The sequence below is a fragment of the Sphaerodactylus townsendi genome, linkage group LG13 (assembly GCF_021028975.2).
Source record: "Sphaerodactylus townsendi isolate TG3544 linkage group LG13, MPM_Stown_v2.3, whole genome shotgun sequence".
Classification (NCBI taxonomy): domain Eukaryota; kingdom Metazoa; phylum Chordata; class Lepidosauria; order Squamata; family Sphaerodactylidae; genus Sphaerodactylus; species Sphaerodactylus townsendi.
Window position 1 is genome coordinate 39,775,428 of NC_059437.1, and position 12,657 is coordinate 39,788,084.

Below are 12,657 nucleotides of genomic sequence, written 5' to 3' on the forward strand. Positions count from 1 at the left end.
TTCTGATCCAAGAGCTTGGCGCAAGGGATCTGTTATTCTGCCACCAGGAATAAGGGGTCGTTCTAGAGTTCAGGACCAGTGGAGCCTGCTGGCTGTATCTGGCCTTGGATGGCTAATCTTTAGGTGAGGCATGGAGATCTCTTACAGTAGATCTTCACACTGTGGTGTCACATCCCCATCAAGCTCCCTCCCTGTTGTGAACTGTGCCGTGGCCTGGTCCATGCCGTCCTTTTCACCAGTACCCTTCTTCATGCTAGATTGAACTTGAGGAGGGGTCTGGCAGGCAGGCAGCTTTCTGTGGGGCCTCTGCATCTCTGAAGCAAGCCATACGATTATCCTGATGGGTGGATGATGGGGAGAGGAGCATGGTCCAGTCCTGTAACACCTGAGCTGGTGAATAACTGGCCCTTCAGACCGAAGAATGAAGATTCCACACTAGAGCTATAGAAAAAAACACTCCAAAGACCAGTATGAGGAGGTAATACGGAGATCCTGAAGAAATCCACTCAGTCAAGAAAACGCATTGATTTGACTGTGTGTTTCCATCGTGGTGATACAATTTTTGCATCAAGCTTGTGTGTGTGAGGGAGAGTTATTTTAATTATTTTCAGGCTTTCGTTTGTCATTTGGAGTGAGATTTTAAAGGTGAGCGTTTTCACTTAAAGCAGGGAAATCAGGAGGCGGTTATATTCGCTGATAGAAGGGAGATAGATGCCTTCTAAACCATAGGGGAGGAGTTCAGAAGAAGCTCAGGAGAGAATGAAGACCTGTGCTTTTGATGGCTTACTGGCTTGCCTGGGGCAGTGTGGAGTAGTCATGGCTATCAGGAGAAGTCCAGTGGGCCAATGGCATGGGTCCCTCCAGCTGAAGTGCATCTCGTCATGCATTGATATCTCCAGGTGAAACTTGCCTCGCTTCATCTAGGGCAGCCTCTAGGGCTGCCACCACTAGTCAACCCTCTGCCCCTGGGGGCAGGGAAAAGAGGGGCTTTTCCCCCAGGCTGCTTTATCTTTCCAATTCACTTCTAGTCTGGGGCTGCTGAGCTTGCAGACAAAAAAATATATTTGCCACACAAACAACTCCTCCTTTGACAGACTCCAATAAAGGCAGCAGTCATAAGTGTCATCAGTTGGAGGGCACAGGTTTACCAAGGCCAAAGAGAGGACGTCAGAATGTTGAGGATTCCTTGCGGTGCTTGAGAATAATTATTTTCTGTGAATGAAACTGCTGGTAACTCCTCAGTTAAATTTGGTAGGATTGTCAGAGGTGAGATATAATTGGGACCGTAAGTTATCCCTTTGACCATGCCATTGCCAGAGCTATTCTTGAGAGTATCTAGGTGCAGCACTTCCAAGCCATTATTTTAATTTTCTATCAGCCAGCCCTAGTCAAACACATCCAGATGCCCAATAAGTTTTTCTTAGAAATAAATGTCAGGAGTCAATCCCCCTTCGTTCAGAATTGTTGTGTGGCATTGGAGGTACTCACCATCCCACTCAGAAGTTCTACCAGAAAATTCTTCAGCAAATACCTAGCCAGGCTTTGCTTGAAAATCTTCAAGGAACAAATTCAACAGCCTGTCATGACACAGCTTAATAAAATTATAAATCCAGTGCTTGACTGGACAGAACAAGGACAGGAGGAATAAATATTTTATTTTCTTAAGACTCAAACTCCTCCAGAAGATAAGCAATAGTGGAAGCCTGTGAACCACTTCCAGACCTTTGGTCTTGTCTTTCCTCCCACTGCCTTCCCCAACCATGTTCCTGACAGTCTTGTCGCTCCATGTCTGTAGCACAATCATGGCGTTCCCTTCATTGTTGTGATACCCTGGAAAAAAATGTGTCCTACTTATAAAACTCTGAAATGGGGTCACTTTGAATTTGAGACAGCTGAAGAAAGTGCTTCACAAATCCAAGGTGGCTGACAAAGTAATTAAAATAAGTCAAGTATGCTGGAGAGACAATGTAAGTATGTTGAAAGGGCTGAGTTGACTAAAGTAATGCACGAGAGATTTAGGTGAAGCATTAATCCGCTGCTGTCGTGGTATCTGTGGCTCTCACCAAGACATGCTTTTGGAGTGGTCCAAACATCTGGCTTGTGAATTCTTTAAATTATATTTGCATGTTGCATGTGAAATAGAGTGGGATTTTTGGGGGGTAAAGTTATGCATAAGCTTCTAATGTGCACTGATCACATCTGCAATATCCCAATTAGATTTGTAATTTCCACCTCTACAAGGCTGTGTGAAGTATGCAAGAAAATGTTTCCATGCCTCATCTGTAACCATTCATTCATTCATTCATTCATTCATTCATTCATTCATTCATTCATTCATTCATTCATTCATTCCCTTTATTGACATTAACAAAGAGGTTAATAAAATATATAAATAAATAGATTTAAAGAAGAAGATAAAGATCAGTGATAGGAAGACAGTCAATAAAAGGGTAGTTAAACAATATAATGAGCGTGTCTGCTGAGCCAATGCCAAAAATTTTGCCATATCCATAGTCTTATGTGGACATCGGTCACACAGCAAAAACTAAATCTTTGCCTTATCAAAGAATAAATGGCAATTTTGGATGGTCTGTATAACATTCTTCCCTCCCTCTTGCATGACGTGTATGTTGTCCCAGGGCCACCCATTTAGAAGAAGAAGAAGAGTTGGATTTCTATCCCCCTTTCTCTCCTGTAGGAGACTCAAAGGGGCTTACAAACTCCTTTCCCTTCCCCCCCTCACAACAAATACCCTGTGAGGTAGGTGGGGCTGAGAGAGCTCCAAAGAACTGTGACGAGCCCAAGGTCACCCAGCTAGCGTGTGTTGGAGTATATAGCTAATCTGAATTCCCCAGATAAGCTTCCACGGCTCAGGCGGCAGAGCAGGGAATCAAACCCAGATCCTCCAGATTAGAGTACACCTGTTCTTAACCACTACGCCACTGCTTTAAAAGAGTAAATAAAACTTGTCTTTGAATTTCCAGCAGGCAAAGGGAATTTTTAACAAAATTATATTTTGAGCAAATAATAGATGATTGGAAGCCTTAGGTTATCTATTCATGTTTTCGACACATTTGTACATGCTATTTCTTTAACACGCAGTAACCATTTCCATTAGATACATGTGTTTTTCATTCTTGTATTGCACTGCTAAGTATCTCAATGATTTAAACTTAAGTAGGGTTCTAGTGATATTCGCCAGTTTTTGGATAAGAACTAAATATTTCTGCAGAGCAAAATTATTTTACAAAAATACAGTTACATTGTGTGAACAGTCACTCAGTCTCCCCCTGACTTCAATCTTACAAGTTCCATTTTTCCTTCTTTGAATACTACTCCCCAGATTAGCTGCATAGAAGATCCCACCAGCCCGGATGTGTGTGGTACATAGGGTAACATCAAGATGGTACATCTAATGACAATCTTGTATTTTTTTAAAATAAAATCACTGCTAACCAGTTTGACTTCAGCCCCTTCCGCACAGGCAGAATAATCCACTTTCAATCCACTTTCCATGCACTTTGAAGTTGGATTTTACTGTGCAGAATAGCAAAATCCACTTGCAAACAATCGTGAAAGTGGATTGAAAGTGCATTATTCTGCCAGTACGGAAGGGGCCTTCATGATGCCATGCCAGAATATTTTTGACAAGCAGACACTTTCACAAAGCGAACCCCAGAATTGCTGGAAAGTGGCTACCTTTTTGTTACTGTCCTGCTTTCCATTAACTGACCAATACCTGTAACATATAAAGTGTACTAATTCCCTAAACAATGAGGATGCCTTAGATGATAAAAGCCTTTTTACCCCACGACCTTCAGAATTTGCTCCAGAGGGGAAATGAAAGCAAGACCACTTTGGCAGCATATCCTTCCCTGTTCAGAGGTCTTTTGGCTTGGGACCCTGATACCAGATCTCTGAAATAAGTGAGACTCAGGTCTCCCACCAGGATTTCTCAAGTAGCAGACAGGTACGAGAATGAAAAATGAGCCCACTTTATCATAAGTTATTTGAAGTCATTCAGCTTGTGTGATTTCGTGTAATGTTTTTGACACTCTTACTGCCTTTTTGCAGTTATTCCCCGTGAACTAGGTTATGTCCATGCTACTAATTTTTGCCTGGTCCATGCAAAAAAGTAGCTTGTACAATTGTTTTTTAATACTGTAGTGTAGCCTGTTGCAATTTGGGCTGTTCCAGATTTTTCTTTGTAATGCCAGGATTTAGTTTCCCAACAGCAGGCCCCCTACCTAGGCCAAAGTTTTACCATCTTATTCCACACCAACCTTAGCCCTGCCATTCCTTCCCCACAATTAATTTGTACCTTTAAAAAAAAAATCTCATTGTTTGCAAGTCTGCATCTTTACGAAGAGAACTCTTTTTAGATTTTGCATGCTTTTGCCTTTCTCTTCACAGAGGGGAATCTACCCCCCTTCCTCTCCCTTTCAGATTTTAGCATTCACATGCATGCTTGAGGTGGAGAGAACATAACTGGACATGTGCACATTCAGTATAACTTTTTTAAAAATCCAGACCCAATCCAACCTGTTCCCAGTGTGGAAGGAGCAGCAATGGCAGAATGGTTAAGAGCAGGTATACTCTAATCTGGAGGAACCGGGTTTGATTCCCCGCTTTGCCGTCTGAACTGTGGAGGCTTATCTGGGGAATTCAGATTAGCCTGTGTACTCCAACACACGTCAACTGGGTGACCTTGGGCTAGTCACAGTTCTTCTGAGCTCTCCCAGCCCCACCTACCTCACAGTGTGTTTGTTGTGAGGAGGGAAGGGCAAGGAGTTTGTAAGCCCCTTTGAGTCCCCTTTGAGAAAGGGGGGATATGAATCCAACACTTCTTCTTCTTCTCCTCCAGGAAGGCCAAACTTAACTTACACTGTAGCCGTTGATCACATAATGCATGCTTTACAAACAGCGACAAAGTGCAGCTCATTAAGAAATAAAGTGCAAAGTTTGCAATGATGGTGTGGCCATGTGGGCACCACTTTGCTTACAGAATAATATTCCCTGCTGGAAGGGGAAGCCCCACAACAGCGTTCATTGGGAAGTCACAGAAAGGTGGGAAGCTGTAACAGTTGCATTTGCATGACTTGCCCTTGGGTACTGATACAGATAACTTTTGATTGCATCAGTTTAAAAGATTTAAAATAAATACAAAAATTAAAAGATAAAATACAGAGCAAGATTAAGATTATTTATGACCATATTTAAAAACCTGGCCGTTTGCTCTAAAGCACAGGTGTCAAACTCGCAGCCCTTCATGAACTACATTTCCCATCAGCCCTTGCCAGTATATCCAATGCTCAGGTTGGGAGGAACTGATGGGAATTGTAGTTCATGAACATCTGGGGGGCCACAAGTTTGAGCATCCCTGGAATCACTTCTGCTGGTCTGTCCGGCACTCTAAGCCCAACAATAAGGTTGAGAGGAACTTTGTTCTGGTCCTGTTATGAAAGGGGTAGTAACACAGAACATGATGTACAGTTTCTGCAGTTTTCAACGTGCAGATGCAAAAACGCTCACTATGGGGTGTTTTGGAGCCTCTTCCATCCCTCAAAGCGGAAGGCAACACATTGCCTCAGGCCAAAGCAATGGCACGTCGGTGCTCCAGGTTGGAAAGAGCAAACAAATACCTGGCCACACCTAGGAATCCATATGAGGTACCAAGACAGAGGAGAGAGCAGAACTTTTTTGCATGAGCCACCAACTCCTGATGTTCTAGTTCAAAAAGTCTAGATTTTATAGTGGAGAACATTTCATTGGGAGGGAGCATGGTTGTCCTTGGGTAGCTCTCCCAACACTTCTTGGAACGGAAGGCACCGTGTCAATCAAAACTTCTCTTTTGGAGCATTCCTTCCTTAATGACGCTCTGATACTTGACTGTTTTTAGAGTGCACTTCAGGAAGGCCACCTCCTTAGTGCAGACTGTCCTGCTGCCACCACCCGGTTCGGAAAGAAGGGACATTTCCCAAGGCGGCATGAAAGCATTCCTTTCTGCAGTTGCTCTTAACGAAACGCTCGCCGCTGCAGAGGTGTGTGTTCGGGAGCTGACCTCCGGTGATCTATTTAACCCTCCTGCCCCCTTGTTTTGTAGGACAGTGAGCATGGGACAAACCTCAGTAGGAAGATGGACAGTCTGGGCAGCAACCATTCTATCCCCAGCATGTCTGTGAGCACAGGCAGTCAGAGCAGCAGTGTCAACAGCATGCAGGAGATCATGGATGAGAGCAGCTCTGAGCTGTTCATGATGCATGACGACGAGAGCACCATTAATTCCAGTTCCTCTGTTGTGCACAAGAAGGTATGTTCTGTGGTGCTCCCAGCCTCAGGGGAATCTCTGCTTTGATGCTGTTGCTTCTTCAGGCTTTTGAAACTAACCTATAGACTTTTCTTAAGCAGCTAGCAGAGGGAGGAAAGCCTCCTCACCTTTATTTTTTTTTGCAAGATTTCAGGGATGCTGCTATGGCTTCTGACATCCGTTTCAAAATGCTCCTAGGAGAATGGCCCGAAAACTGGGCTCTCATCTTTTTAGTAGTGGGAAATGTACCCATAAGGTTGCTTTCACCTTTGACAATGGTGGCAGCAAGGGAACATGCACACGTTAAGGACAAGAACGCCAGTGTCCTTTGAGTGCATTTTTACAAACTTTGCTTCCATCCCTCACCCCTACACCGCATGAACCCCTTTGTCCTTGCCTGTCACCCCAACTTGTCTTCTGAACATCTGTCTGCCTCAAGCAGTTGTCATGTTGGCTGAAATGGTCACATCTGCCAAGCTAACCCCGTAATCTCTATAACATCTCGCCAAATCCCACTGTGCGTAAGGATTCCCCCCACCCCACCCCCTTGACAAGTTAAAGAGCCTACTGGATCACTCCTGGAAGGTATGTTTTGAGGACTGCATTCAGAATGGTGCTTCTGCTTTTCTGTAGTATTTCTCATGTTTGGTCTCATTTGGCCATAGAGGCGATTCAAATTGGAGAAGCAGTGGGCCATGATAAAAAGGTATTGGCACTGAGGCTTCTGTTGGAAGAATCATTTCAGAGCAGTGAAACTGAGGTGGTCCTTCTCAGGACGGATAGAAGCATGGACCGAGACACAGGGTGCAGCAACTTTTAAGCAGGCCTGAATATGATCAGTGCCTCCATACAAGACCACCTTGGATCCTTTTACATGCTGCTCCAAGCAACTTGGAGGAAAAGAGGGGTAGAAAATTAGTTCTTATAACTCCTGGCACATACCTGCCTGTAAAGTCCTTCAAATGGTGCAAGACTCAAAGGGAATCTTTTGGCAGGTAGCAGCAATGCATACCAGCTTGGGAGGGGGATTGGCCGAAGTGTAATTATAGTAATGGTTAGAATCCTAGGAAAGCTAGGATAGGTTCAATCTCTTTGGAAATGAAAATGCGCAACAGGCATCCTGTCAATTTTAATGAGGCAGGCAGGCCCAGTGACCCTATTTATTTGGCGGTTGACCTTTGAACCCTCACAAAGTAAAGTTAAAATAATTTTTGTGTTCCAGGTGTTTATGCGATGAGTTACCATAAAATAACATTTCAAAATAACACCTTTTGAGGGAAAATGGGGGTGGGTGGGAGGAGCTTATAGCCACCCACTGAATAATAGATGGAAAATAGAAATGTTTCCACATGCTTTTTAAAGGTGAGTGTCAGTGATGGTTATGTGGTGCGTGTAAATTTCTTACTAAGAAGCTTGCCACCACGAAGGACTGATCGCCAGCCAACTTGAGAGATGATGGTGATCGCCAGCCAACTTGAGAGATGATGGTGAAACACCACAGGTGTTTAATATATAAATGTATTGTGGCTTGCTGTATTTAGATCCTCAGGAATTTGGAAATGCAATATTTTGTTCAATCCAATGCTTTGCAAGCCTGCAGTCTAGAGAGCCTGAGGTGGGTAAACTGTATGGTCATCCCCGTCTGCGCTGCTGCCTTCTGAACGCTTTGCCTGTCCCATTCCAGATGGAGTTGGAGAACTGAGAGTTGCAGCCACTTTATTTTAGTTGGACGGGGTGCTGAACTAGGTTTCCATTCCTAGGGTGGATCATCATGGATTCTACAAAGGAGAATCCTGCCTTATCAACTCGTTGAGAGTGTCAGTGAACACATGGAAAGGGGTGATTTGGGTGGACATCATATGCTTGGACTTTCAAATATTTTCTGACATAGTATCTCTCCAAAGGTTCCTGAAGGATAACAGTCATAGGATAAGGGGTTAGATCCTCTTATGGATTAGGAACTGCTTAAAGAATGAAAAACCAGTGATAGAAGTAAATGGGGATAGAAGTAAATGGGCACCCTTGAAACATTTGACTGGTTACTGTGAGGATGCTGGAATATATAGACATTGGGTCTGATCCCTCAGGGACTGCTCTTATGTCCTTACAAGGATTCTGAAAACTAGGGTTGTGGAAATATTTGGGATCTTTTTGATTTATAACAATTTTTTGGTAGGTCAGATAATTCTTTTCCTCTTGGAATAATGGATATTTCTATGCTCTGTCTTTACCTCCCATTTTGTGGCTATCTATAGCAGGTAAGCCTCTGGACTAAAAATAATAATAGAATATGTATCATACAATTGATTTTGAGCGTGCTCTTCTAAAATGAGCCCATTCCTTCTTGACAAGAGAGTCATTCTAAAGTACTGAAGCAGGATTTGAAAAAGTGGGGGGGGGGGAGGTTTTGTCTGTTACCTTCCTGAGCTGCTGAATGTGTCCTAAGATACCAAAGGAATTCTGTACTACCCAGAAAGTTGAAAACCAGTGTATACTTAGGGTTAATTTCAGCTTACAATGGGAGCCATAAAATATACCCTGGAAGGGAGTTAAAATCTCTCTACATTATTTGGAAACTAAATTCTCATAGCTGAGAGTCCCTGTAGAATAAGCTAGCTGCCCACAGAGCAGAATATTTGGGGGTAGACGTCCAATTGTGTCTTACATCATTGGACCAATCCGCTATTTACTTTCTCAAGCACATGTATAATTTCATAAATCTCAATCATCTTGCCTCTTTTCTTTTTTTCCCGTAACAGGAAAGTTTGAAACCTACCTCACAGGGAAGGTACTTTAATTTCTTAATCATTTTGATTGCCCTCTTCTGTTCTTCTTCCAGCTCTGCAATATTATCTTTGAGATACAGTGGCCAAAACAATATTCCAAAGGTGGCTGCACTTGAGATATTTTTGGGAGCATTACAGCATTGGCCATTTTAATTTTCAGGCCCTTGCAACGTATTTAGTCAGTAATGTGCATCAATGATTATAACGTGGGACTCAATTTGATACATACCGGCATTGTATTTCTACATGAAGCAGCTGGAAACTATCAGACAGATTTATACTTTTTTATACATACACACATGAAAGATACTGCAGAAGCTAGAAATGTTTACATTTTCTCCTTTAAAAAAATATGCATGAAAGATCCTGATACTTTCTCATTTATTGTACATGTGTGTTTTTAGTGATAGTTTATATAAGAATTTTGTACCTTGGTTAGATTACACAGCTGATAGTCTTAGGCTCCTTCCGCACATGCAGAATAATGCACTTTCAATCCACTTTCAATGCACTTTGCAGCTGGATTTTACTGTGCAGAATAGCAAAACCCACTTTCAAACAATTGTGAAAGTGGATTGAATGTGCATTATTCTGCGTGTGCGGAAAGGGCCTGAAGCAGTTCCTGCAGGGGAATGGGGAAGGGCTTAGGCAGGAAATAGCCTTGGTGGAGGGTGGTGAAGGAGAGGCAGAGGCAGAGACAAGGCCTGTGCCAAGAAACATCAGCTACAGTCAGTAGTCTCCTTGTTGGTCAGAGCAGAGAATAAGCCTCACATGAAAGCTTTTCTTAAAAAAAAACTTTTATTGGTCCACTGCTGATTAAGAGCAGTGGACTTTAATCCTCTCCTCCGTAGGAGTGGAATACTCTGATCTGGTGAACCGGGTTTGTTTTCCCCGCCCTTTTACAAGAAGTCTACTAAGTGACCTTGAGATAGTTGCAGTCCTCTCTGAACGCTCTCAGTCCCACCTACCCCACAAGGTGTCTGCTGTGGGGAAGAGAAGGTTATTGTAAGCCGTTTTGAGCCTCCTTAAACTTAGGGAAAGTTGCAGTGTAAAAACAAACTCTTACTCTTACTCAGTAGGGTGGGGTAGAGGGGTGATGTTGTCTTAGCACTGTTTTGTCTTTCCCCCTTTCCTTCCTTCCTTCAGTGTATCAAACATTGCTGAATCAAAAATGAGGCGGGAAAAGGAGAGGGAAAAGGAGTCTAAAAGGTGAAATAGGCTATTCTCCCTCACACCTTTGGTTCCTCCATTCCCACACTTTATTTCCCACTTACTGATGTGGGCCTTATTCTCTTCCTTATGAGAAACTTTCTTCCTTATGAGAAACATTCTGAAGGTCCATCGCTACTGTACTATTGAAAGGGGGCAAGTGATAGATAACCCATACATAATTGGTTTTGCAATTTTGACTCCCGTTTGCAGAGTCTGTAGAAGTGTAAAATTGAAAGGGAAACAGATACATACACGTGCATTGAGCAAGACCATGCCCCTGTAATGCTGCAACACTTGTACCGAGTCTGCTGTCTAAGCAGAACGTGCATAAACCTCGTATGAATTTGTGAGATTACAGTGTTCAGAGTTAGTGCACAAATAAGAAAGACGCCCTAAGCTCCAAATATGAGTTTTAGCAATGGAGGAATATTCTCTTGAGAAGAATCAGTGGACACCTTTTGTTGCTGCTCCAGCATCCAAGTGGCTGTGTCCCTACCCCCTCTGCCACCAACATCAAGGAAAGGTTGATAATGCTCATTAAATCGCCATTGCTCCATAAACAAAAATCAAGGGAAATCAAGATTGGTTATAAGGCTTGAGGTCAATTAACAAATTGTCCTGGTGGGAGAGTGGGAAAGATTCCAGCAATGAATGATCATCCTTTATCTCCCCTCTGTACGTCTGATTGCACAAACATGTTGGTGACATTCTAAGGCAATTGCCTGTTTCTTTTTGCCTACGAATGGGAAATACTTCCCATTGTGTATTCCACCCTTCTGTTCAGAACCTTAGACCATAAGGACCTCTGGTGGAGAGATTTCAACAACTTTCCTTGTTTTTCTTTCTCGTATAGCTTGCCTCCCTTGTTAGTTTAAAAGTATCAGCTCAGTAATTAAGTCAGTGGTACTTCCTTACTAGGGAAGTCAATATTGCAATTAAATATAGCTATTTAACTCCATGGCATAAAAGATTTTAGTTTTGACGCTTGCATGACTAAATTCATGGTCAAGTTTCAAGATCCTCGAGAACAAATGTGTGGAATAAAATTGAGGGAAAGATAGAAACCTTAATCCCTTGAAGCATTAATCACAACAGGAACCCAAATAACAAAGAACTCGGGGTATTCCATCATAACACTAATGCATGTCTCTTAGGTCTAGATAAAATAATACTAGCAAGGGAAACGCCCATGAATCTTTAGGACTGTTCAGTCAGCCTTTTCCTTGGGATGTACATTATGGACTCTGCCATGGACAGACAAGGCCACGCATCTTTGAGGATGAATTAGTATGGGAAATATTTGGTGCCACGAAAAAGAGGGAGGGTATAAGGGAGCTGCAGTTAATACTTTATGGCGTTTGATCAACGACCTGGTTCAACACCCAGGCCCCAAGAGTTGAAGTGGCAACTCTGTAAGAAACAATGAAAGGAAAGTTTATGAAGCTGAATATAGGATGATACCGAGATGAAGGAGAGCTCAATGGGAAGGTGATATCGAGGCTGACCGGGAAGGGATACGAAAAGAGTCAAGAAGTCCATCGCAACACAGAACAAAATGGAGGAGATGTAATCATGAGCCCTTGAATTTTGTGAGGCCAGCAGAGAAGCTGCCTGACTGGTCATGTACCTGTGCCGCAGCATTCCCTTTTTCAAATGGCGCCGACAGGTGTCTTTCTGTCGATGGAAAGTTTCCATGGCCTCTAGGGAGACCCATAGAGCATTGCCAGAGCATAGGTCCCAGTCTGTATAACCGTTACTGATCTGACCCCCCCCCCCCCAAAAAAATAGGCACATATTTTATTTGTTAACAGTACTGTTTAAAGTGACAATATTAGATTTTACCCTAGTGAGAGCCTTTGCTGGGAAGGCCCTCTGGAAAAGACCCTTTCCCCCGCAAAAAAGAGAGAGAGAGACAGAGAGAGAGAGAGAAACAGAGAGACAGAGAGAGAAGAACGGTTGACACGGAGGGGATACTTTATTGCTGTGGTTTGAGCGAGTATTACTGGTCTGTGAAATTTTTCCTCCAGCAAGCTTCTCATACCATTGTGAATTCTCCCTTCTCTTCACTCATAACTAATGAAATAACGTCAATACTGTATGGAAGCCCTGCACTTCACCAATTTTGTCTGGGCCTTTCCCCCACCCACCCACGCTTTTTGGTCACCAGGTCACAGCTGACTCTTGGTGACCCAGTAAGGTGTTCAAGGCAAGAGATGTTCAGAGGTGATGCACCCATTGCCTGCCTCCAGCTCATAACCCTGGTATTCCTTGGAGGCCACCCATTTAAATAAATAAGGATACTATCTGGGATCAAATCAGGACTGGGAACCTGCTGCCACAGCTGCAAAAAAT

General features: G+C 43.1%; 1 protein-coding gene across 4 annotated transcripts in view; it reads left to right on the top strand.

The window, feature by feature from the left end:
• The window catches only part of TAOK3 (TAO kinase 3), a 135,453-nt gene that overhangs the window by 73,207 nt on the left and 49,589 nt on the right, over positions 1-12,657 (top strand). For 3 of the 4 annotated variants that reach the window (XM_048514120.1, XM_048514119.1, XM_048514122.1), the window contains one exon: positions 6,104-6,310. The exons of the other annotated variant lie outside the window; for it this stretch is intronic. In XM_048514120.1, the coding sequence (XP_048370077.1) occupies positions 6,104-6,310 (207 nt within the window). The remainder of the gene's footprint in view (positions 1-6,103; positions 6,311-12,657) is intronic. 4 annotated transcript variants of the gene reach the window in all.